The 26,365-nt window shown below is 42.2% G+C and overlaps 3 protein-coding genes across 5 annotated transcripts; 2 read left to right on the forward strand and 1 right to left on the reverse strand.

The window, feature by feature from the left end:
- Positions 1–2,667: 2,667 nt before the first annotated feature.
- LOC139606049 (heterogeneous nuclear ribonucleoprotein H-like) lies at positions 2,668–8,538 on the forward strand. 2 transcript variants are annotated; one of them, XM_071458021.1, is made up of 11 exons: positions 2,668–2,769; positions 3,827–3,923; positions 4,026–4,181; positions 4,285–4,428; positions 5,370–5,508; positions 6,268–6,446; positions 6,621–6,733; positions 6,868–7,003; positions 7,106–7,189; positions 7,363–7,455; positions 7,719–8,538. In XM_071458021.1, exons 2-11 carry the CDS (start codon positions 3,842–3,844, stop codon positions 7,814–7,816), a joined length of 1,224 nt encoding a protein of 407 aa, XP_071314122.1. In that variant the 5' UTR covers positions 2,668–2,769; positions 3,827–3,841; the 3' UTR covers positions 7,817–8,538. The 2 variants fall into 2 exon arrangements, with proteins under 2 accessions (XP_071314122.1, XP_071314123.1); XM_071458022.1 differs by having other exon boundaries at positions 7,363–7,459; positions 7,719–7,853.
- On the reverse strand, positions 8,529–14,650 carry rufy1 (RUN and FYVE domain containing 1). The gene is made up of 17 exons (XM_071458020.1): positions 14,297–14,650; positions 13,773–13,952; positions 13,558–13,675; positions 13,355–13,456; positions 13,094–13,217; positions 12,916–12,977; positions 12,002–12,137; positions 11,791–11,892; positions 11,597–11,713; positions 11,138–11,305; positions 10,951–11,048; positions 10,745–10,864; positions 10,293–10,422; positions 9,856–9,950; positions 9,719–9,767; positions 9,537–9,614; positions 8,529–9,437 (listed from the first exon to the last, which is right to left on the reverse strand). The coding sequence occupies exons 1-17, from the start codon at positions 14,625–14,627 to the stop codon at positions 9,294–9,296; spliced, it is 2,154 nt and encodes a 717-aa protein (XP_071314121.1). The 5' UTR covers positions 14,628–14,650; the 3' UTR covers positions 8,529–9,293.
- A 2,449-nt stretch (positions 14,651–17,099) lies between these two features.
- hbegfa (heparin-binding EGF-like growth factor a) lies at positions 17,100–20,624 on the forward strand. 2 transcript variants are annotated; one of them, XM_071458023.1, is made up of 6 exons: positions 17,100–17,391; positions 18,118–18,366; positions 18,489–18,687; positions 18,785–18,937; positions 19,086–19,172; positions 19,287–20,624. In XM_071458023.1, the coding sequence occupies exons 1-5, from the start codon at positions 17,349–17,351 to the stop codon at positions 19,156–19,158; spliced, it is 717 nt and encodes a 238-aa protein (XP_071314124.1). In that variant the 5' UTR covers positions 17,100–17,348; the 3' UTR covers positions 19,159–19,172; positions 19,287–20,624. The 2 variants fall into 2 exon arrangements, with proteins under 2 accessions (XP_071314124.1, XP_071314125.1); XM_071458024.1 differs by lacking the exon at positions 19,086–19,172 and having other exon boundaries at positions 17,208–17,391; positions 19,287–19,453.
- The last annotated feature ends 5,741 nt before the right edge of the window (positions 20,625–26,365 follow it).

Here is a 26,365-nt window from a genome sequence, read left to right on the forward strand (position 1 = left end):
CTTGTCAAATGTGAGACCGCAACGTCATGTTAGGTTTACCAATATCACGAGGCTGTAGAACGAACGTCAAGACATGACATGGTAGGCCAACTTCACTGGTAGCTAGCTCTACTAGTTCATGTAAACTCTCACTGGGAAATCACACAGTCAGGCGGGCTGGAGTGAGAGTCCATTGGTACCTGTTGTTCATGTTAATCAATCATTTAATGTGATTTTAAATGACATAATGATAAATGAACCTTACAAATTACATATGCTGCAACTTATTCCCTTAATGTGTTATTATTGCTTTGGCGTGTGAGGGATCTTAAATAATATTAGGATTTGAAGAAATAAAGGAAGATAATATTTTATAGACTCAAGGACATGAGACAAAACAGAAAGAGAGAGAGAAAAACAAGGTGGAAAAAAAGATGATCCCAAGATTATAATCAAACTTCTCATTTAAAATGAACTGCTTTTATGTACATAGACTTTTTACAGGCAAATAAGTAACACGCAATCTGATGGTATTCTTTACCCATTTTGTATGCAAAGGTGATGAAGGTGGTAGAGACAAAAACACGCACGTGATTTCACACACAGGTGCCCTCACCCACAAAAATTAAGAGCTTCATTTTCACACCACTGAGGCATATACACTTAACTGAAATGGACCCGTGGTCCAAAAAATTTATTTTAAAGGACTTTACCTGGACCCCAGTGAATATTTGGTTTGAAATTTGCTGAATCACTACTGACTTCAGGTACCTGTCCACCAAGACAACCAACTGGTCCTGAATAATAACTGCCTCGCTCAACAAAGTTCCTAGAAAGCCTTTGCTCTTTATATATTATTATTGCTGATATTTATTTATCAGGTAAGGAAAGAATGTCTGTGTTAAAATAGACGTATTTCTTGATGGAGGTGTATATCATGGGGAATTGGTGATGTGTTTTTTCTAAATTTGCCAACTTAATTCAGTAAGTATTAAAACACAAGATAACTACACTAAAAAGATGGCTCCTGTTTTTGCATTAAAATGTAGCAAACTTATGCACAGTTTGGCTATCTTTATAGATATGATATGTGTGACCATCCATGTTCTTTTTTTTTTTTTATCACTGTGTGCTTCATATTCATATTCATATTCATACATACCAGTATTGGAAGATTCTTTGGATCCTTAACTTAAGAATGAAAATATTCAATAAGAACTCCTGCACATGAAAGTTTGTTAATATGAAAGTACACATGCATTACCTAAAATGTACCTTAGAATAAAAAGCAATTGCTGTCATGACTGTTTTAGAATGTGAAATTATTGATCCATTAGCACCAAGAGGTAATAGTTCATGAATGCATCATATTTTATGGTTTTATCCAAGGTAACAAGTAAGGCTAGTTTCATTTAGTTTAAAAATAGTTTTATTTTCATGACTTGATCATTTATTTATTCATTTATATAACTTTTTTATGAATAGCATAATAGGGTCAGCATCTATAATTTGATGATACAGTCTTATGTTGCATGATGATAATAATTAAATTGAATCTTGAAGTCATCAGAAAATGGAAGCAGAGTAAAAAGTGTAATGCTTCCCATATAATTGATGTGCTAAGGAGTGTCTATATGGAGCACAAGATAAAAACTCATATTAAGTACCAGTACTTCAAAATTATACATAATTACATTACCTGAGATAATGTAATTTGTTATTTTCTACCTCTTAGAGATACACAAATTAATTCCTGGAGCTAGTCATTATTTATAGTGTCCTGCCATTGGCTGCTAAACAGCTTCATTAAAGCAGGATGATATAAAGTGTCTTGCTAAAGGGCATGTGTGCAGTTGCTAAAGGAAACATCAGGGAAACATCAAGGGAAACAACCAATCCATACCAAGGGTTCACTGAGTTCACTGACTTGTTTTTATTACTTTTGGGCTGCAAACACACTAACATCTTGGATTAGCTGGTTGGAAAATTGTGCTTGTTCACCTATCTTGACAAAATTTTGAATTGCTGATCTTTTCCGGTCACAGTAGTCATCAAAACCAGAAACCTGGGTTCGTGGTTCACTCTGGTTTCTGTGACATAGGCTACCTAAATATGCTTATAGCAACATGGCTACCATCATCACGACTTGATGGTTATTGCGTTTTATTAAATGGGCTTTAATGTCAAATAGTGTTTGTCATGATGTTTTTAGTTTGCTTTGATATGCATGTGCTTTTTCTTTGGTCTGGTTGTGAAACGTGTCCTATGCAGTACATGTGGCGTACTCTATCTACCTGAGGAGAAGCTGAAAAGCATTGTAAGTTACTGACCACGGTAGACACGGTCACCGGGGTTTGTAGGCCAGGAGATGCCGCCGGCCGCCCAGGGCCTCAGGCAGCAACGTCATCAATTTCGGGCCGGGACGCAGACCGGCCGGAGGCGCTTGGCCATTCAGCTGGGCTTGCCAGGTATGTACAAAAACCCACATTTTCGGTCAATTGTAAGATATTGCAGGAGATTTGGCAAACATGTGGTGTTTGGATTCCGAAACAATTACAAAACACAACTAGGAGTATTGGTTACAAGTGTATTTAAATTAAAATGTTTAGCCATGTAGAATAACGTGACTGTGTAACAGTTTGAGGACAGAGGGTATTATTCAGTGCGTCATTATGTTGCTCCTGAAAGGGGGATGCTCAGGGAGTCCTGGCAACCCGACGGAAGGTTTCGGCTGCATCACGCAGGTCTGGTCATACATACTCCGGCGTGTTGTACCTACGCTTGAATCAGGTAAATTGAAAATCCCAGCTGTCTTTTAACTTGTCTAGCCAAAACAGAATGCTAAGTTTACTTAAACTGAGGGCACAATATAGCTACCGGTATGTATAACAGTTTCTGTCCTACTAACGTTGCCGTTACTGAGTGAATGCTAGCTTGAGAGCTAATATCATGGCGCAGGCTGAGAGGGCCGCTTTTGTTCTTGTGTCTGGGTGCGGTAGTGAGCGCACTGAGGGCCACCCACCCTGTTTAAAATAAACGAGTCCTTTGATTACTCATTCATAATGAGTCCTAGGCGAACTCTTAAACATATATCGAAACGCCCCAGGACCAGAAATGTCGAATGAAAGCATGAATCGTTGACGCTCCGCACGGTTGTGTCGCTAGCTTGGGACGACTCCGGTTTGGCGCTTTTTGTGAAGTGGTCGTCTTAGACTTTTGTTTGGAAGAACCGGGAATAGGTTGGTTGTGACAATTACTCGTGATTCGTGTTTTCAGACGATAACTTTCTTTGTTGCAGGGACAAGCCACAACAACGAAATCTTTGATTAAGCAGTTACCGGTTGGCATTACCAAACGACCTCAAGATGGCGCTGCCAACTATCCTGCTAACGTTAGGTCAATGCTACAGACAGCGAAGACGACTAACCCGTTTCTACTTTGTAGAAAGTCAAATAGCAATTAAAACTGCGTCTGAAATATACGTTCATCTCATATTGTAGAGATGAAACCCGTATTTTAGCATACGTCGGCCAGTTTCACCGTTGTGGCTCAGCTGCAGCTGTAAATATCAGTAAATTCATCAAATGTAGGTTAGTGAATTCACTTTGGGATGAATACTACAGTGTTTTTGGGATTTACTTGCACTTCGATGGTGCACCTGTGTATCAGAAAGTGCTTGTGGCGATCCATGCAAAGCTGCACAGGCCTCCATGGGACACAGAAAGTGCTTGTGAAATGGAAAAGAGATGAATGATTTGAACACCAAAGGAGAAAAACTGCATAAACTTTGTTTTCAATCAGTTTCTCTATGGTCAAAACTGATTGATCGTGTTGTATTTTTCTTCAGGGATTGTGACCAGTCATGGCTGATGAGGGATATGTAGTACGCATCAGGGGTCTCCCTTGGTCCTGTTCAGTGGATGAAGTACAAAGGTTTTTCTCAGGTAGGTGTGAAAAGTGTTTATGTTTAACATTTCAGGTATTTAAGTGAATACCTAAGCAACTGGAGCAATCATTAATGGCTTGATAATATGTTTCAAATGCAGATTGCAAAATTGTCAACAATGGAGGCGGCATCCACTTCACTTACACAAGAGAGGGGCGTCCCAGCGGAGAGGCATTTGTCGAGTTGGAGACGGAGGAGGACCTGAAGATTGCCGTGAAGAAAGACAGAGAAACTATGGGTCACAGATATGTGGAGGGTGTGTACAACAGCTGCAGGATAAAGACTCCTTTGTCAGCTTTAATTTCAATTTTCTCAGCTTTAAGCCGCGATAACTGATTGTGTTGTTTCCTGTGATGTAGTTTTTAAATCGAACAACGTCGAGATGGACTGGGTCATGAAGCACACAGGTCCAAACTGTCCAGAAACAGCAGGAGATGGGCTCGTCCGGCTCCGGGGCCTTCCCTTTGGCTGCAGCAAAGAGGAGATAGTACAGTTTTTCTCAGGTAAGAATAGGTTGATTAGCGGTTACTTGTGAACCTCCTTAAAGCAATGTTGGTCATTTAAAACTTTTTTTGTTTTGTTTGGTTCGTTTTTTTTCCATCTTCCTTTTCTTGTTTCCTTTCTCTTACGGACGCTGACTAATTCTTGCATCTGATTTACAGAGAAGTCAATTTATTACCTACTGTGTATTGTTACAGAATAGAGTAATAAAATGATTTATGTTCTGGGATTGGTGGTCAGTGAGGAAATTACGCCGGAAAAGGAAGCCAGTTAATATTTAAATGGAGAAATTATTTGAATACTTGTTTTGCTCAAGGGCAGGAGTCTGTTATGCAAACACCCTTTCCTATCTTTGCCCATCATATCCATCTTGAGCCCACGTTTCATCGCTTTTTTTTTTTTTTTTTAAATTGGTTCTGAAGTTGTACAACAGCTTAGTTACATTTTGACGTTGTCTATGCCTAATGTTAATTCACTAATGATGGAATGGGTCCCACTCATCACTGATATGAAAGCCTCTTACCCCAGTGTCATTGTTTCTTTTTCCCATTTCCTCACACCCTGTCTTTTTATTACATTTTTCCTTATGTAGAGTAAATGCCAAATGTTAGAGTGGCACCTAATGGGCGAACAGTAATTTAACTCATGTCACTCACCAGGATCTTGTTCTCTCTTCATCAACACACCAATACTAGCCTGATGTCCCACACAGCGCCCTTTTCCATATTCTTCCTCTATCCTCTCATTTCTATTTTATCCCCCAAATACAGTAAATGTAAGTCGATAAAATGGCCAGTCACTGGTTAAAATTGAACTGGTATGTGTGATGATGTATAGAGTTTTCCATAAGTTTTCTATCTCTCTCTTTAGAGAAAGTTATCTCTGTGATTGGGCATGTGATTTAATATGTCCCCTGCTGGGGTTATCTGTCCTTGGGTTGAAGGGTTGGAAATCGTGCCAAATGGGATAACATTGCCGGTGGACATCCAGGGGAGGAGTACGGGGGAGGCCTTCGTGCAGTTTGCTTCACAGGATATAGCTGAAAAGGCTCTAAAGAAACACAAGGAAAGAATAGGGCACAGGTGGGGATGGTTGGTTGGTTGGCTGGATAAGTTGCTTTTCTTATGGTGTGCACCCTCAACATCTGAACCAAATACAAAACTGACACGACATTAATCTTGGCCTATTCTAATATATTTATAATATTTACCACAAACACTTACACTAATTGCCATGTTAGAGCCAAGAATGCCACACTTTCACAATGTTCAATGGGAAGATTAGTGCTTGGGCACCATTCAAAAACAAGAGACGCATCATGAATTGGAGCACATGCTTAATATTGAGAATCAATGATGTCTCAGCACTAAACATGAGTCCAGGCTGATAAATGGTAAGGAGTCTCCCTGGTGGTGTAATCAGAGGGCCACTGTACACAAGGATCTGGAGCCCACTGTCACAGGTAATGCTTAGCATGGGTTGCAGAAGGGCTGGAGCCCTCTCTGTCCCTCCTAAATCAGGACAATGGCTGTCATGGCAAGGACACAGGACGGTCTTACAACACACTGAATCAGACCTGTAAATGACCGCAGGTAACCATAAGAAAAGTGTAAAAGTCATTAAGGCCCTTGTGAATTTGGACAGCTTCGTTTTTTTTCAACTCAGTTAATAAGTTGCTCTTTGAATCTGTTTCATTAACAACTATATTAAGAACTCAAAAGATATTACTACCTATGGACTACACCATGACAGCATCTACATAGCCCAGTTTTATCAGTATTGAGCAAATGCGGTCATGGTCCATTCCCCATGCCCTCACTGTGGTATCTCTATGCTCTTAGGTACATTGAGATCTTCAAGAGTAGCCGCGCTGAGGTGCGGACCCATTATGAACCCCAGCGGAAGCCCATGGGCATGCAGAGACCTGGCCCCTATGACCGGCCCTCTGGTGGTCGTGGCTACAACATGATGGGCCGCGGTGGATCTTATGACAGAATGCGTCGCGGAGGCTACGGAGGAGGTGGGTGTCATGTGGACGGAAGAACAACTGAAATCTGATTTGTTGATTAACTTGTGCAGTTTTGAATGATCATCCGCCCTCTGTCCCTTCATGCTAACACTGCACAACAGAAATAAGATTAGGATGTAAAGCCCCCATTAAGAGCTTGTGTTAATCTTCATGATGTGTATATAGGTGTATCGGACGGGCGGTATGGAGATAGCGGCTCATCCTTCCAGAGCACGACAGGCCACTGTGTCCACATGAGGGGCCTGCCCTACAGAGCCACAGAGACAGACATCTACAATGTAAGACAGGAATCAAAGCAGAACAGCTGGGCCGCTCAATTCCAGTTTACTGGGTGCATATTGCAGATGTACACCAATGCAGCATGAGTTAATCTGTCCTTTGTATTTTTTTTTTTTTTTTTTTTTTTAAATAGTTCTTCTCACCGTTGAATCCAGTGCGAGTCCATATTGAGATCGGCCCAGACGGGAGGGTAACTGGGGAGGCAGATGTAGAGTTTGCAACGCACGAGGACGCTGTGGCAGCCATGTCCAAAGACAAAGCAAACATGCGTGAGTTTAATATAAGTGACTTCACCTTTTCCACGCTGCACGGACATGTTCATAATGATGTTCACGGTTCCTCCCTCTCTCCTGTCCCGTCCCGTCCCTCAGAGCACCGCTATGTGGAGCTTTTTTTGAACTCGACAGCAGGTGGCAGTAACGGAGCCTACGGCAGCCAGATGATGGGTGGCATGGGTGAGTATTGGTGGCCTCTGTTGTTTGGATGTAAATGCTTATATACACACACACACACACAAATTGCTTGTTGTTGATGCTTGGGCATTTGTTAAGACAAGCTAGGCCTGTAAAAAAAAAAAAAAAACACACTACATGTCCCCTTGAACCAATGTGATTTGTCCTCTCCACAGGGAACCAGTCGTCTTACAGCGGTGGCCAGCTGAGCTCAGGGTACTCTGGTGGATACAGCAGCCAAGGAAACATGGGCGGCTACAGTGACTATAGTGAGTGTCAGCTCTGTTATAATAGGTTTATTCAACATCCACCCTAAACTACAACCTGGCCTCCTCAAGGCTCTTGACTGATGCATAGAAGCATTAATATGTAACACAGCAGTGCTCCACACATGGATCATTTTGTGGCTTTGCATCAAAACCCGAGCAGGTTTTTATCTTGAAGGACAGAAATGCAGCATGCTTGTTTTCCTGTCTAAGACTCCCCGATGAACTCCCCGGTCCTATAGTGTGTATTCTCTCTCTCTTGTTAGGTAACCAGGGCGGAATGGGAAGCAGTTACTACGGCGGCGGCGGTGGAGGAGGAAGCAGAGGCTCTATGAATGGACTGGGTGGGGGATGGGGAATGTAGATTTTTTTTCCCCCCCCTTAATTTGATGTTTTTTTTAAACTCAGCATTTTGCTGGACGGACTGGAAACGTAAGTCTCACCTATTAAATATAGGGTAGGGTCAGGTGAGGTTGTTTTGAAAATACTGAGTGGTAGGGTTTGTAATTTTTTTTTTTTTTTTTTTTTTTTAAGTGGATGATCTTCATAAAGAAATGAGATCATTTGGTATCACAAGAAGTGTGTCAGAAGCCGTTTGTTTGTCTTCCCCATTCCTCACAGATTTCACACATCACAGAAAATGTGCTTTAAGTTTTTGATACTGGGAGGCGTGCCATTTTTGTGTTATCATTCTCCAAACACCTGGCTGTTCCTCAAGATTAACTCATCTTTTACTGGTGGCTTTAACATAATTTTCAATGTCTGAGTGCATGAACAAAAAAAAAAAAAATCAGAAAGCGTCTGGTATCTTCTGATGTTTAGACCTTGTTTCATCTTCTACATGTGTTTAGCCTTTTTTTATTTCCAGTTAAAATGTTAATCTGAATTTGAGACTTCACATGGTCAGAGCATGTTTTGTTTTCTTAAGGTGTGACTGTTGATAGAGCAGTTTTTCTGGACGTGGGCTATACCACGGCAAGTGAATTTCAAATCTGCTGACATGAAGGTTTCTACTGCTTCAAATGCTATTTGTATTTCCTGTGCACAAAGTGAATAAACTAGTCTGGAATATTGAATTGAAACAAATGTTGCAAAACAGGAGGTTTTATTTGTTTATCAAATATCTAGATAGAAAACTTTTGGTCACCATTCCCAAATTAAGAAAATGGCTTAGTCGCAGATGACACAATCCACAAAACCCTGTTGTTATTGTACATTCTAAAAGTTAGATTTGTTAACATTCTACAGTCATTTACACAATTTTGCATGTATCCAGCATCGGGGCTATAGCTGTAAAAATTGTTAGACAAGATGCATGACTAGTTGAACTATATCAAAGTGAAGTACACATGCTCTTTATAAACTGGTTACACAGATGATTCCCAACGTAAGCTGGAAACCAACTGTAACCGTGATGAGAGCTCAACATAATCCACATCCACTGTATGAAAAACTACACACATTAAAATGGTCAGTTTATCAAGTGAGTAGCAAATTGTCAAACTGATGTTATTCCAGCCCAAAGAAACAATCACATAAATATCCAAAAACTACATCATCCTCTGAGCAAAATCAAACTTAACATACAGTCTGCATAAATTTCATCAGCTCATCCCATCAGTGTTAAAAGGTGGCCCCTCATTTAATTCAGATAGAGACTAATGTTCCTGAATTTCAGGTAACAGTGGAAATGGAACACCAAATCACATTTCCCTAAGATTTGATGACAATTTTTAAACATACATAGTTTAAAAAAAAAAAAAAAAAATCATCGTGGATAAGCATGTGCAGTGTGTTTAGTAGAAAGCTCTTGTAGACACATAAAGCTTGTAGGTGTTTCGTCAGGAAGCTGTGGAGGAGCTTCTCTGCAGCAGGAGGGAGTGACACACATCGCACACCCGCACAGGCCGAGGGTAGGAAGGTAAGGCCAGCTCATTGCTGGAGCAACTGTTGCAGTAGATGTCGCCGCAGTTTCTGCAGTGGTGCTGCAAACACGCACATACGCCGCTCGTTTACATTACCGTGGTGATCAGTATTAGAGAATACTCTGTGTACAGATGACGCGCGATGAAAAAGAAGCCTACCTTTCTGCGTGAGATGGAGAACTCCTTCTGGCATTGCTTACACTTAGTGGCTTCGTCATCTTTCAGCCAAGCGTGGCCCTAGTGGGAGCAATGGAGATACAAGATGAGGTTTCTTGTGATGGTTTCAGTTTTTACAGCGTTAATAACAGAAGTACATCATTCACAGCTGCTTCACATTTTACCTTCAGCGCTTTGTTGACCTCCTTGAAGTCCTCCATCTTGAGTTTAGACCTTTGAATACAACATAAAAAAAAACAAAACCTCAAGACATGAAATGGTATTGACTAATAAACAAGATGAGAGAGTCACAAGTACTGACTGGCTGAGATGCAGTCCCATCTCCTGCAGAGCCTGTTCCTGCTGCTCACACGTCTGCTGCAGCTGCTGCTTCTCCTGCTTCAAATCCTGCAGCTCCTACACACCACATCAATTCACAGTAAACAAACGACACAAAATACTCACAATACTCTACGGGATTCTTGAGTATTTGCTCACGCCACCTTAGAAAAAACTAAAGAGGATAAACAATGTTTTGCTGAGGCTGCATGGCAAATATTGACATTACTTATGTAAATTTACAAACAGCAATTGCTGTATTTAATTAAAAGACTGAGATGGAACCCCAGAATTAAAATGAACCTGATAGCTATGAAAAAGAGGCACTTAAATCTTTTTTTTTTATTTTTTAAGTGGCTATTTTTTGTCTGTGTCTGGTAGTTATAAATATGTCCTCGTGCGTGTGTGCGCGCCACTGACCGTGTGCAGGCCCTGGAGTTGCTGCAGCTGTGTGCGCAGCTCGATGCTGTTGTCCTGTTCTCTCTGGAGAGCTTTCTGCAGACCTTGTCTCTGTTCCCTCTCAGTGCGCAGCTCATTCTCCAAACCCAGTCTGTGCACAGAAGAGGACACTTAAGTTCAAAATCAGCCTACAAGTATGGAGGACTACAGACTGAAAGGCTCTATCAAAATAAGAGCCCTTAATAACAATCAATATGCTTTGAGCATATTTAACGTAATCTTTTAATGAACCCAACTTTACCAGTCTAGCATTAACCTGTGTCAGCCAGATCACAACCTCATCTTGAGCGTTACTTTCATGGACTGGCTTATCTGTATATTGCGTACAGTAAATACTTGTAGTCATTTTATCCTTCTTGATGATGCTTTCTGTTTCATAGTTTGTGAACTTGTGCTACTCTGTGTTTCTTAACCTTAGTGTATCCAGGTCGGTCAGCTGTTTCTGCAAAGCATCCACTTTTCCTTCCAGCTCCACCCTCATGTCTTTGTCTGACTGGTCGCTCTGTTTGCGCTCCTGCTCCGAGTTCTGCAGCCTGTGACGCACAAGCTTGTCAATTTTTGATCTTTTGTCAAAACAGCATTTTTAACAGGCAGAAGCTCATACATGCGCCACACATACCTCTGCTCCAGTTCCTGCATAGCTTTCTCCATTTCATCCATCTTCTGCTCAAGCTGCTCAGCCGCCGCCTGCTTTTTTTCTGCCTCTCGTTCTGAGTCCTGAAGAGCCACATAAGCTGCGTAAATATAGCCCTCCGTCTGAGTGGGCATGCAAGAGAGAGAGAGAAGGTGTATTCATGTGTGTCTACCTGAGCTTTGTGGAACATTTGCAGGTTAAGGGTCTTGACTTGGTCGAGCTGGAGTCGCAGGGCTGCCAGTGCGTCCTGTTTCTCATGCGTGTCCTTCTCCAGCAACCTCATGGCCACCTCCATCTCCTGCTTTAACCCCACCTGCAGCTCCAACTCACGCTCCAGCTCCTAGAACAGAGTCAGTGCATCAAACACGGGACACGATGAAGCCTCTGAGTGAAGATGCTGAGCGACTGATCAGCACTCACCCAGAACTCACACTGGCTGCCTTCTGTCTAATTATGTACTGACAATCGAGTGTGAAGAATAATTTGTACTTCAGCCCAGACAATGCCTCACACTCAACAAGGATCTTCAGCCTTTACCACATCCTCCCAAGAAACAGCACAGACCAGCTGAGTCACCTTTTGCTGCCACATGCTCGTTTTACTCCAGTCCCCTAGTCTGTTGATAGCTGACCTGGCGAATGTGCTTTTCCTCCTTGTACTGCTTCCAGACCACATTGTACATCTCATCCAGGCCCTGTCTAGTCTGTTTGTACGTCTCCAGCTCCACCTGGCTGTCCTGAAGGGCTGCCTGAAAAAACAACACACACCCTGCAGTTTGCGTATTTTGCAGCTGTGATGTGGTTTAGTTGCAGTTGCTTTTCTGACCTCTTCCTTCTTCTGGCTGCACTGCAAGATCGACTCATTCTCTTTTCTTAGCTGTTCCTGTTCTTCCCGTAGAGAGTTGATTCTGTCTGTCGCTGCCGTCAGCTGAGGAAGAGAAAAACACACACACACACACACACACACAGTCAGTCAGGTGCACACAGATGCTGCATTTACAACAACTGCACAACTGATCACACACAGTTCTTCTGACCTCCTCCACAAGTTTGCTGTTGGTCTTCTCTAGAGAGTCCATCTTGGCCTGAAGGTCAGTGACGGTGCCACTGAGGTGACGATTTAACTCCTCAATGTAGTGCTTCTGATCTAATATGGCTGTCATCTTGGCATCACTAAGACAGAAAAAATAAAACGGTTGTGGGACTGAGTGTGCATGAGGTTTGTTTGGAATTGACTCATCATCATGCAAGGGGCTAAAACTAAAATAAGAGCTAAGGCCCTCTTCAGACCAGGTATTGACATCCGTCCTAAGTGATCCGATCGCGAGTGGACAGCTCTAAGTTCGTATATTCACACCTGGCTTTAAAATGCGTCGCCACATGCATCTCCAGTGACCATTTGTGATCGGATCTCACTTCCCCGCTTCAAATGCAAATAAACAGGTATGCGGTAATGTTTTAGCCAATCCAACGGGCGGGTCTGTTGTTAACGTGAGCGTCTGAGTGAGTGAGTGAGAGAGAGAGAGTGCGCGTGGTAATGAAAGATTGAGCGAATCAATGCGTTGCGCACAGCTCTACAGTGAAATAAGGTTTTATCCATTAGAAATAGTAAAATATTTTCGGTTCATTATGAAACTGTGACGGGACTCATTAGCCTGTGGCAGAGGAAGTCACTAGAGAGTCCTTCAATCTGGCCAGGACGCATTTGCGTTCACGCTGCTGAAAGAACCTGGCAACATGTGGCCCACACCACCTGCGAATGTGGTCTGAGTGATCGGATCTCAAATGCGTCCTGGGTGATGTCACATCTGTACTTAGAGCTGTCCACTTGTGATTGGATCACTCAGGACGGATGCTGATACCAGGTCTGAACAGGGCCAGAGAGTGGTTCAAAACATAAAGAAAAGCAGTGTAGATTAAATGCTCAGTACGTCTGAAAGCCGGCACTCACTCTTTCGGAGTCTCACTGTTGGTAGCATCTTTCAGGTAAAGGGAGAAGTCAATGACACCGACCTAAACGGGAGAGAGAAACTGATCACTGTGCGTCCCGATCAATTTTTGCTCTCACAGAGAAGATGGGTTGCGTGACTGCTGGAATGTGTAGGTCCACGAATCTCGTCAGTGCTCACCTGAGAATCAAGATCTTCCCCTTTAATACAGAGGTTTGCGTCAATTACATTGAGGCCCACCAGCAGTCCCCCCATCACTGCCCCCTCCTCCTCCATCATCAGTGCTCCAGAGTCATAAAACTCACTAGGAGATTGAAAAAGAGATGTGGAAGGAGGAAGAATACGCAGTTTTTACAATCAGTCACCTGACATGTGAGCACGTTTACATTGCAGTTTAAGAAGCCTGGTGCTAAACCAACACAGCCGATCAGTCAAACTAACCTCAGGAGGTCCTTGCGGTCCAGCAAAGCTTTCATATAATCAGCTACTTTCTTCTGCATGAGTGCCAAATGCAGCCAAGCCCTTGCTCTACCCAAACCAGTCCTGATAACAAATACAATAAAAATGAAACAGCCAATAATCAGACAGGTGTTAGGCACACCTCACATTGTGGGTTTACTGGAAAACGGTGTGCAGTAGCGTACTTGATGGTGGGTAGGTCTCTGGCACTTGTGGCAATGTTTATGGACTCTGGGCACAACTTCTCAACCAGCTCCAGAGGTCCCCATATAGATTTGTTCTGACCGATGAAGGATTTCTTAGCTGGGAAAAAAAAAAAGTAATTTCTGTGCACTCTGATTCTGACACCGCTTTAAATAAAAATGAATTATGTTGACATCAGCCTAATGGACTGTCTTACCTTTCAGGCCATGTTTGAGGCAATGCTCCAGGACGACAAAGAATTGCTGCAGAGGAGGGTACTCCGAGTCCAGCGTCCTGCCCAGACTCAAAGAGGACTGAATTAATACCTTGATGCTCAGCTTCATCATGCTGAGGAGGTTGGACCTTTCTATTGCCATTGGGTCTTTCGGGGGCACAACTGTAAAGCATGTAAAGAAAAAGCACTGAAATTGGGATCAGTAAAAAAAAAAAAAAAAAAAAATGCATGCTTAGTGAAGATATCATGCAAGTTTGTGTCCATGAAGCGCAGAATTAAAACTATATGTGGTGGAAAACACAAGAGCTGCGTGACTTTCTGCACGGTCGTTCACCCATGAACTCAAGGTTTTGCCCATGAAGTCATGTGTCCCGACAGCTGACAGCTAACTTAAGTCGAAGAGGAAGTCACAGGGATGGATCCCTGGCTGCAGTGTTTTAACTTTACTTAGATCAAAAGAAAAGTGCTGGTTTGCGTGTCATTGGTCGATACCGGTGACAGCTTACCTGGAAGCTTTCTACAGGTGTTGCTGAGATCATTTTCGGGCTCCTTCTCCGTTGGGGAGCTCGCAGTGGACTCATGTAAGGTCTTTCTCGGGGCAGCAGCGTAGCTCACCCCGATGCTAATCGTCTCCGTGGCCTTCCGAGCCAGAGACAGGATGGGAGCCGACCAGGTGTTCTCTGCCGCGGCCGGAGGCGGCCTCTCCGTCCGGCCCTGCCCGTCGCTGTCGCCGGACTCGCCGTTTGTCGCGGCTCCCGACTCTCCGGGCTCATCTAGCTGTAGGTTTGCTTCGTGCTCCCCAACAGCTGTGTTTACTTCCCCTGCCTCGTCGGCCATGTTTGCCCCCCCTCCCCGTTCCCCAAGCGATCACATGACCGGACCGGCGCAATCACGCGTTGCGGGAACTTTATTCTTCTTCTTCGGTGGTGAGTAAACCTGTCCATGAGCGCCTCCCCGCCACCCGCTGGACGCCTCCGCCAGGGGGGATATGTTTCCACCAAGGTACAGTCAGTGGTCACTTATCAGCAGGGTTTCGGAACTTGATGGGGGGTGGGCCAGGAAGAACCCATTACATTTTGGAGCAGCTCCGAATAATTTACTATGATTTTTCTTTTTCTCAGGTTTGGTGCATGTTGTTTGACATTGGCCTTAGCAGAGGTCTGCACCATCTAGTTTGATGTTCTGCTTCCTTTGTGTCTTTTCATGTCGTTGCACATGTTTAATCTACATGATAACTGTGCACACTCCAGAGTTTGAATGAACCCTATATGTCCTGACCGCAGACAAACAATGTGGATGTCGCCCTTTCTTCTGTTTCTTCTATGAACTGATACTGATGGCAACAAACCCTTACTATGCATGGTGTCAAATAGGATGTCTTTTCTACATGATTATTTTCTAGAAATTGTACTTGACAGTCAAGACTGAATTACCTCGCCAAGCCAGCAGCTGCTCCACTGCCCCAGACCCTCAGGGCCACCCACAGACCGCATATGAAACCTCATACATACCTCAAGCCCCAGGTTCACCATGAGCACTACGTTTCTGGTAATTTGTTTAACTGATTAATATAAAAGGAAATGGAAAGAGCTTGTAAATCCAGCATTTTAAAAAATTTTTTACCTTACTCTGGCCCCAGCCCTGTTTTTACACTATCAGAGCCAATTACCGCTCTATCTTTATTGGTCTCCAGTACTAAAGGTTTTTGTCACAGAAGACATGTTGATATGTCACAGTAGAATAACTATAACTGCACTTTTAAACAGGGATACCATATTCACAAAGTGTGGGTCAATATAACTTGTCACTCCTCCCCATGCAGGCCTCAGCAGCTCAGTTTCTCCTGTTGGCCTCAGTGTGAGGAGCAGTCTGATCAGACATTAAACTAAATCAAGCTGAGTTCTTCCAGAGATTTACTCATAGGCCGACCCTCTATCCTTACATTTTCAAATCAAGGAGAGTTAAATCAGGAGAACAGTTTTTATGTGATGTGTTGTGTTGATGATTATAGAGTTATACATTTAAGACTCGATTTATTTATATAATTCTATTGATTGACATCACTTTATCAAAGTCAAGCTGAAGCACATGTGCTAATCAATTAGAGGAATGACAGTAGGCTATTTCAGTAATGCTTTATTCATTTGATTTGTTCACACAGTCTATTTGTTTGATATAAATAATATGGTCATTGTTAGATTTGGTATAATTTATTCATTTCTTCATTTAGACTCCCAGATCTGACCATAGCAACATCTCACTTTGAAATGTATAATATGAGAACAACCTGGAGAAAGAACAGTAATTATTTCTAATCCCAGAACTGCCTGCCTGGATGATTAAAAAAACGGATTTACTTGAGGCCCATCGGTCACATGTCCTCGGAGGAGGTGATAAAAGATCAAATAGAAGTTGAAGCCACCATGAGCATTGTGAGTTCAGGGGCCCTCCTGTGATCCTATATTGTAGTTCTCACCCTCACCACATGGTGGCGCAAATGAGCTGCGCATTACCTGTCAAACCTCTCACAAGGTTCATTTATTAATCACAGGCAAATGAATTCGTCAGCCAGTGCAGTTATTGTTTTTCTGAGCAGTTTCTGGTTTACAGTCCTGAATGGTGTTACTTTAGATTTTGTCAGGGCTCCTAGATCACTCGTGTGCTGTGTGGGTGTAGATGTAGGCTGTTGATCTGGATTAAACAATAATACAGGGCCATAATGCAGACTGATAGCATGGCTGAATGTAAAAAACAAAACAAAAACAAAAACAAAAAATCTAGGTTATAGTGGAAATTCAATAAAAGAAAAAAAAAGTTTGTTATTGTATCTTATTTGCAATCTTATTGTATTTCTTTCACCACTATCTTATCTGTTTTTTATGTGACTCGGTCAAATCAGTGTGTTACTACCTATTAAATGCTTTCAGAAATAATCAGAAATGAAATAGGACCACTAATTTGATCTGACAGGCAAAGAAGAAGCAAATAATGAGAAGCAGTGTTCGGCTCAAAGCTTTAAGAAGAGGATGGGACTAAGATCAACAACAGGCAACTTCCACAGGGGTTGTACCAGACAAGAGCGGCTTATTTGTAGCTTGTAGCACTTCAGCATCAATGTAATTTACATTTAAAAAAATAAAAGGCATTAAGAAAAGAAGCACCGGACAATGTGGGAAGCCAATATAAAAGACAGCAAATTAGACAGCTATTAGTCTATTTCCCCTTCACATCTTCCCACACAGCACCGAGCGGGCTGTGGGCGTGGTGAAGTGAGGAGGGCCATAAATACCGCGGTGCCTCTGTGCGGTCGCTCTTTTCCTCCGCTCCTCTCACGGCCGAGCGTCAGAAACTCCCTGAAGTAACCCGAAGAGGTCGCGGACAGGCGGATTCATTCATACAAACACATCGGAGAAAGAAAAAAAAAAAAAAAAAAAAAAAAAAAAAGCGGAAAAAGAAGGAATATTTAGAACCGGAGCAAGTGGAAGGAATACAACTTGTAGATCAAATACATATATTATTTTTTTTCTTAAAGTAAAAGTCACTGGAAGTTTTGACATCATGAGGATTTTAAGTGCTGTGCTCCTGCTGGCTCACGCCTTGGGTAAGTTTCATGTTTCTGTGTGAGGTGATTGCGTTTGACCGTCTGACCTGTGTGACTGCCTCCTTTTAGCCTGAAGTGTGAACCTCACAAGCGTGAGCGATGGAGCTATAACATGTCTTGTAAACTTCATAACCTTTAAGGCAACGGTTTTCATGATGCCAGGCTATTCAGGAGCTAATGGGGTCATCTCTCTATTTTAGAGCATGCTTTATGTAACTGGATACATTTATTTTTAACTCATATTCTTGCCTGGCATTAGCTAACTGTCTGTCCATGCATTTTGTGTGTGAGTATGAGACAGAGAGAGGGTATATGTCAACTTTTATTTGCTCCCTCACGTCCATTTCCACTAATCTAAACTGTCCCACTAAGGGAGGACCCACTGGCCAGTTTCCACTCTTCTGAAGTGCTCCTGAGGAAGGCAGTAAATGCCTACTAACCATACCAACCTCTAAAGACCACGCTCTGCGTCTGTGCCGCCTGTGCATTCCCAAACAAAGATCAGTGGGGTTGCACTAAAAAGCCAGAAATCTGCCTGGGGCTTTCATGTGTACAACATGTTTCAACTTGCCCACAGAGGTCCGCCCACCTTGGCACAGTAACCTGTGCTGACTGAGTATCCCCCAGAGGAAGAGTTTCTGAGGTGTTTCGATGGTCTAAGATTGCATCAAACCAAACTTACATGCAGATTGTAACATTTTGAAACACTCTCATTCTCTCTTCCAGCGGTGTCCAGACCGGCCAGTGGTGCCGCAGTTGACAGGTATGAAAGCGACAGGCAGCGGCACACAGCTGTTATCAACTTTTTGGACACAACCAAAGACAGGAGGGCAGAGGATGAGAGCAGGAGCGTGGCTGCAACAACGGCGGAGTATGGTCAAGAGGGCGAGGAAGAGGAGTACGATGATGAGTACTACTATGGAGACGAGTATGAAGATGGCATGTCTGGAGACTATGGAATGGAACTGCCACGAGGTAAGGCAGTCGCTCTCGTCATTTTCTCAAATTTCTCACCACTGTTGTAGTTCAGTTTTTACACGCTTCCTTAACAACGACAATGGAAATGTAATTCTTCTTTGCTCTGTTTTTGGTTTTAGTTGCTATGTCAAGTAAACCCAAAGACCCATCTGCCATCCTGGAGACTGAAAGCACTGAGGGAAAGAGAAGGAGAGGAAAGGGGAGGAAGAAGGCGAAAGGAAAGGGAAAGAAGAGGAATCCCTGCCTGAAGAAGTATAAGAATTTCTGCATTCACGGCACCTGCCAGTACCTGAAGGACATCCGCCTCCCATCCTGTGTGTAAGTATTAGCTCTGCACCACTCCCTCTATTCAAGAATCCAACCATCCACTGAATAATTGACCTCTCAACCAATTCCCCCTCTGTCCTGTGTGCAGGTGCCACCCAAACTACTCTGGTGAAAGGTGTGAGTTCATCACGCTGCCTGTGCAGTCCCCTGAGGGCTACAACCGGACCACAGCCCTGGCCGTGGTGGCGGTGGTGCTGTCATCCGTCTGCCTCACCATCATAGGCCTTTTATTAATGCTCAGGTGAGTAAGACACATGTGGACACACACCACAAACACACCCTCGCAACCAAACACACAGCAGCTAAGGGGGTTTTCTGGAGACTTGGTTGATAATAAGGTAGATACTGAAGATAGTCTCAACAAGCTCCTTCTCTTTTGTTTATTACAGGTTTCACAAGCGGGGAGCTTATGATGTAGAGAATGAAGAGAAGGTCAAACTAGGGTTAGCGTCCAACCACTGAAGAGACAAAGAGGGGTGAGTACCGAGGAGCAGGCCTACAAACAAACGCTGACAAGCATATTCCTTTCGTCTTTATTGCCTGAATGAAATAAGGTTTTGCTCATTGGATCTGTTTCTTTTTTATATTAGGCAAAGATGCAGAAATTCTACCTCAAAATAGAAAATAGAGAAGTGAACCACGAAAGGAGGTCCTACAGGAAAAAGGAACGTACATGAAGAAAGGAACAGAGGGTGTTGTCTGCGTGATCCTCTGCTGGACGTTCAGATGAACGTACTCCTGCGGACCTCAGAAGTAAAGGGGCCGTCTGATACTGGAATACTAAATGGCCCAGATGATGGAGTGGAGACATGATGAGCATGAGGTGATGAACACGAAGGAACGAGAAGAAGGGACAAGTCTAGACTCTGTGCTGCTTCTTGACTGTGTGAAAAGAAAAGTCATCTCTGAATGAACTGAACAACAAAAGTTTTTTTTTTTAATAACAATGAGAGCTCAACCTGGATTTTTTTTTTTCCCGCACAAGTCCATCTTTTTTTTTTTTTTTTTGTGTACAGTAAACGGTATATTTATAATTCTAATTTATTTATTTAAGCTAACTGTATTTATAGAGATTTTTAACCACCTTCCGCAGTTTTTAAAATAATGATGTTACAGTTGTTTTTATATTTCTTATTGGATGATATTTATTTATGAAAAAGAAAACAAACAATGCAGAAGCTCCTTAAGATATTAAGTATTTCACAAGAAGAGATATCATTCATAAATATCTGATTTCTGGCTTTAATTTTGTCACTCAGTAGATGATCAATTGCACTGTGATTAATAAATTGATCATTGAATAGACAACTTTTTAAAATTATTATTATTATTCAGGGTGGTTTCGATGAAAGCAATACTTTTCAGGAACGCCCTGCTCAGACTCACACAGTTACACACATTCACACCTGGAAACTGCACAGTCAACCAGTTGGCTCTGTCAACCTCTAAGCAGCTCCACTGTAGCAGGTGGGAGGTTCGATGGTAGTGAGCGAGGCGCGTGAGCCCTGCTCTTTCACTTTCCCCACCCAAGTTTACCCTGCAGGTTTGGGTATCTTTAAGCCTTGTTAGGCTTAGTGTTATGAGTCAGTGTAGTAATGAAATTATGATACATTTCACTGGCTATGTATTGATTATAGACAACATAAAAACTGTGCACTCAGTGTCTGCATTGCTGAGAAACTAAAAGGGAGTCAAATATAAAATGCACTGTAGCAAGAATCTGGTATAAATATGTTGTACTGTCATGTTGTCTTACCATCATTATAGGAGAAACTCCCTCAGCTGGCAACCAAAAAAAAAAAAAAAAAAAAAAAAAAAATGTGAATTAAAGTGTTCCACCCTTTCAAATCCTGTCCTGCAGTTTTGAAGTGATTTTTATTTATGTGATTTTTTTTCAGAGCAAAATAAAAAAGAAAAGATTATCTGAATTTTTTGACTCATATCCTTCATTACATCCCACTGTAGAAATGATTATCAAACCGTGTTCTTGGCATTAAAAAGGAGACTCAGATCTTGTACTGGAAGATCAGTTAAGTAAGGTCAGGTTTATTTTCGCTCTTTGGTTCACTTCCACACACGCCACACACTAATGTGTTATTTTAAAATGGCTGTTCTGGGTAATGATAACAGCCGTGTGTTCTTTTAGCCAATTATAGTAAACACAATATTTTTATTTCCTGTCTCTGACATGAGAGCAACCACTTCTAACCAAAGCACCTGTATCCTGGCCATTAGTGCTGTTAAAATCAGTGCTCAAAAGGCAAATATTTTTAGTCAGTGCTGTGTAGACACTGAGGGAGAAAACCTTCCTAGTTTATCATGTTTAAATCTGGTTATCTGCATAGTCTAATTGTAAAGTTTAACAAATGGTTCTTGCGAAATTATTGTTTCTCTGGGGCCTTTCCTATTGGAGCAAATGTTAAACGAAGACATTATCAGTTCCATGTGTTGACAACGACATCATCAGTGTCACTGACAGATCAATCATACAGAGTGCGGTCAGGACTCACTCACAGCTGTGTGTACGCACTGAGCCACGGCGAACAGATGTGCGGTGTATAGGCTAGGCAAACACCTGATGTTCAGCCACAACACATTATGCCACAACGCCACACACCATTACTCACACAGCCAACAGATGTCATGTTCAAAGACACACCACCAACTAAAACATCTGAGCCCTTGACCAGCGCTGAATGCCGCAGAGTTCAGAGAGACCACATACGGCAAATACTAGCAGGATGCAACAATGCTGTCATGTATGCTGCACGCAGGTTTAATGGGGATACGGATAGTCAAAAGACCCAGCTGGGCTCAAAGGCAGGCTGAGACCCAGCCAAATGTTAGTCACCCCTTGAAGTCACCTCCTACACGGATGTTGTTACACCAGCACTGTGTGTGTGTGTGTGAGTGGGAATGTGGTAGAGTAATGCCTTGGTGCTGTGTCTGTGTGGGTTAAAGGGGTTAACCGAACCATTACAAGCAAAAATCCACAGCAAAACAGCAGTGTTTACATGTTTGCTATGGGATCATTCTCAACACTGTTTGTGGGTTGGATTCCCATACTTTCTATATATAATGAATAAACAAGATACTGTCGGACTCATATGATCACACTGGGGGATGGTAGTTAAAGACAGATGTTCTGCTGAACCATAAGGGTGTGGTACCTGATTCAGGACTCAACACTCCTCATACCATATGTTGAGTAACTGACAAACAGTAGTTGCGCCTTTAACTTTCTCAGGAAAGAGCAATCTGTGCACATATGCACATACTTGTATTGCTCAATTTTTACTTTTAGTAGATGAATCATTCTCTGTGTGGCAGACTTGTACAATGAAATTCAAATTACTTTATTTGTCTATCAAATGGCCATGTGAGGCAAAGGTTTGCAAACATCAAAACACAAAAATACACAGAATTTATTCACATGCTTCAACACATTTTGAAAACACATAATATTGAGAATATATAAACTACGTAGCTCCCAATTTAATGATTTTAAATTTTTTCAGATGAACTGCAGAATTAAGGACCTTTTCAGTCCTTTGCACCTTTTTAACATATAACACTTATGTCAGACTCACACAGACTAAAAAAAAAAAAAAAAAAAAAAAGGATCAAACTTGATGCAGCACTTTTCCTCCTTGTCATCATCATGTATTACCCACAATGCAACCTGACCACTGGTAGACCAGAGAGAGTTTGGGTATATTTTGCTGGCAAATGTAACTACAAGAAGTTAGCTTCCAGTAGGGATGAGGAGCAGAGAAACAGGCTACAGAGTTGTGGTTACTTCACTTCTTTTTTACTTCTCCACCCTCCCAGATTTTTCTTCATTTTCAAACTTGTAGTCTTCAGCCTCAACCAAGGCTGACTCATGTACCTTACTTCAGGCAATTTAATGCTATGTTCCATTTACCTCGGAAGTCGGATGTCGGAGTTGAGAACCAAGGTTCATCCGGTACAAGTCAAAACCTGTTAGCAACAAGTCCACAGATAGAAGATGGACAGTATTGTATGTGTGACTGAGTTAATGAGAGAAAAATAAGACAGACATACTAGTAAACAGTCAGTGTGTCACAGCCCCGAGACTGCATCCTTTGGTGGACGTGATCTACGAAGAAGGTGGAAACCCTAGATAGTCTGGTCTACAGAGGATTACCAATTTATCCTCAATCGCTGTTTTATTTGTGGAGTCTCTCTTTTTTAAAAGGGAATCTCGGGATAGGTTAGGCTGCCCAAGAAATGAAGGATATTTTTCTGAAGGAGCCTTCAAAATGGGACAGCCTTGTTTCATGTGACACGATCAGTCTTCAAATACAGACTTTGAAGAATGCGGTCCCTCAATTGAGACACAGTTTGTACATCACTACAGCTCTCACTTCTGTTGATGTGCAGAGCAACCATCTTGGATTTTGGTCAGGGTTGATGAGTTGTTCTGATGTTTTGAGTCAGAAATCCAACTTCAGGGAGCGTTCCAGTTAAAATTTCTGACTGGGGAATCATAAATTCCGACATCCCAGTTCAAACGGAACACACCTGGAGTTTTGTTGTATTGTTTTGTTGTATTGTGCTAGCAGCAGCTAATGTAACCTTGAGAAATTAGCTTCAAGCAGGCAATTTAGCAGGACTCTTGACCTGTAAGCAGACTTACAGCACAGTTCCCATTTGAACTATATAAACTATACACATCAATTGGATTATCTGAAAAATTCATTGGCACAAAGCTGAATGCAGACTTGTCCAGACCAGTTTTTGCTTTGGGGATACATGGTGTGCAACAGTATGCTGATGACTATAGTTTCTCTATTACAAATAAACATAGCTAATTTTCGTCTTTCATATGCAGCATATATGAGCATATATGTGTATTTTCAAAAGGACACACATGTGCGTGTGTTTGTGTGTGTGACAGGGGTTAGTCATTTACAGTAGTGGAGCCACCTAATCCTGGCCTCTCAATGTCAAGTAGCAGAGCACACAGAAATAGTGCCGTGCAGTCATGCTCACATAGCTGCTATTCCCGGGGCTGATGGACACCAAAGAGCCAGAATGGTGAGAGAGAAGGGAGTTTGCTACGGTCTGTTTCTCAGTGGTCTGGTGGACCACAGCCAGGACATAATGTCCGGTATGGTGGCCCATCATCAGACACCAGTGCTACACCACTCCTGAATTTGCCTTGTAGGGTCACAGTAACAGCTCTACAGAATCTCTACTAGTCCCTCGTCCTCGCCTTCACAGTGTTCTCGAGTGTTCCTAGAGAGACTCGAAAAGGATATTTCCGCACCTCACAAGGCATTTCCTTGCAAGTTGGCCAAAATTATTTGGAAGTGTCAGAATTTATTGTGTGCTGCACTGCCGTGGGAATTGCAGGTGTACCAACATTACTATTGATTTTGATACTTTTTTTTCATCAGTTGCTTACAAGAGAGTGTGCTCACAGAAATTAATTTAAGGTGCCTTTGTTATGTAAAAGAATTTTATTTTGTGGCGCACATTATCAGGTCAGTTTTAATTTAACAATTTCAATTTATTGAGGTACTATATTAAAGATATAGGTCTTAGGAAACCACACATTATATATGTTGAAGGTTGTTTGCCTTATGTTGATCACTAGATTAAAGTCTATACTGTAGAACGACATACTTTATTGATTACAGATACTGTGTCTGTACAGAATATGTGCTGATGCTGGTGCATAGTTTTAGCCATTTAATATTGTTCTCTAAAGCCTTTATGTAAAGATCTAAACCCATTAGCCGAGTAAACCACTCTGTCTTGATACATTGCCTAATAGACTTGAGTAATCAGATGCTACAGCGGTTGCATTAGATTGAATCAGTGTGAGGAAGGTGAATTTGTTGTGAAAGGTGCTTCCTGCCCTGCTGAGGAGCAACAATGGGTAGTTTCCACACTGACATGGAAGTGCGCACGCCAACAGTTGGTAATATAATCATTCTCTGAACGGATATCAACAGGAACACATTATTACCTGAAATTAATGAGGTTGTGTAAGTCAGAGTCTGTTGTAGTTGTTTAAATTTACAATTTGCTGTTCTGCCAAAATAAAATCTGAATGGATGTGTGTGCTTGCATGATACTAGCACAAACTAATTTCTCCAACTGCCCCTTTAAAGTCGAAATGAAACGCCAGCAGAGTCTCTGTGTGCCACTCGGGCCTGATTGATGAGGTGATGACAGGGACGCGGCCATTGTCGCATGACAAAAAGAGGCTGCGATGGATCAGTGAGTTGTACGCGGTCTGTGTTGCCCTGTTTACACGGTGTGGACAGTCAGAGAGCAGGAGGGCGAGGAGGATGACAGGAATGAAGAGGAGGAGTGAGAGATAAGGTCGACATGGTAACATGAGAGGGGGAGCGAGAAATGAAGAGAGGATGGAGAATGGGTCAAGGTGAGAAGTTCTACTTAGGAGGGTGCTGACTTGTCTTCGCCTGGGTGTGGATAAAACAGATTATGGCATTAAGGGAGCGGCGTCACTGTGTCACTGCCTATCATAGCCCTCACTCTTCCTTCTCTGGCCTTTTACTTTGATTTGCCCTTCAGTTCCTGTGAGCTGGCCTGTTTATTCTGTATTCTTGTACATCCCTATCCCCTCCTCCATTTCCTCATCCTTTTCTTGTCCCTTTTCTTCAGCTTCCTTTGGGGGCCTATGAAACGGACACATGTGCTAAGAGGTAGTCTTAGCATGTGGCAAAGGCACACGCCTGCCTCAATGCCCTGCAGCCAGAGCAGCCCACAAAATCCGTAATGCTAAGTAACGAAAACTAATTTTTCATTAATTTAGAGAATAATTACTCACTGACCAACACCCCTCATTTGTTAGATGAAAAATTGGTCACATGTGACTCATGCCTGCTCGCTCCACTACTTCATCTAGCTCAACTACTTCTCTTAACCGCAAACATATTTGTCTTACCACTGTACCAACAGCTACAAGGGAAATAAGACAAATGTTACCATTAACAAAATTAGCATCACTGCATGAGTATTAAACTTTTATCAATTAGAAGAGATCAATCAGCCTCTAGTTGTAGGATTTTGAAGAGTTGCGCCATTAAAATAATTGTTTGACATTTTGGACAAAATGCTTATTTGCCAAGACTTAGATGTCTTGACAAAAATGACACCACACTCATGCTTGTGCATTAACTGTGCAACTCAAACCAGCGGTCATTTAGCTTAGCTTAGCATAATAACCTTGGAGACAGCTAATTTGGCTCACTCCAAAGTTTACAAATATGCCTTTAGAAGCCCCTCTAAAGCTTATATGACATGTTATATCGTATTTGTCTATCTTTAGAATGAGCTAGGCTAACTGTTTCCCAACTGTATGCTAAGCTAAGCTAATCAGTTCCTGGCTCTAGCTCCATAGTATGCACAGATGTGAGTGTTATTGTTCATCACAGCTCAAAAAAGCAAAAAGGAAAATGTTCTTTTTAAGTCTGTAAAATCTTTGAGATATCAGTGGTGGTTACTGTGGTTACACCTGTGGTTCAGCGAGGTAGCAGGGTTTCAATAAAACATGTCACAGGATGACTTTCAAACTAAAGTGAAAAAAATAAAGACAGCTAACAGTCAGACTGAATGTCTCCTATGTGCATTCAAAGCAATAGAATTTGCTTTTGTGTGGGTGCACAGTATG

Source organism: Trachinotus anak, unplaced genomic scaffold, assembly GCF_046630095.1.
Source record: "Trachinotus anak isolate AG129_WGS33_773 ecotype Australia unplaced genomic scaffold, CSIRO_AGI_Tana_v1 ptg000021l, whole genome shotgun sequence".
Classification (NCBI taxonomy): Eukaryota; Metazoa; Chordata; class Actinopteri; order Carangiformes; family Carangidae; genus Trachinotus; species Trachinotus anak.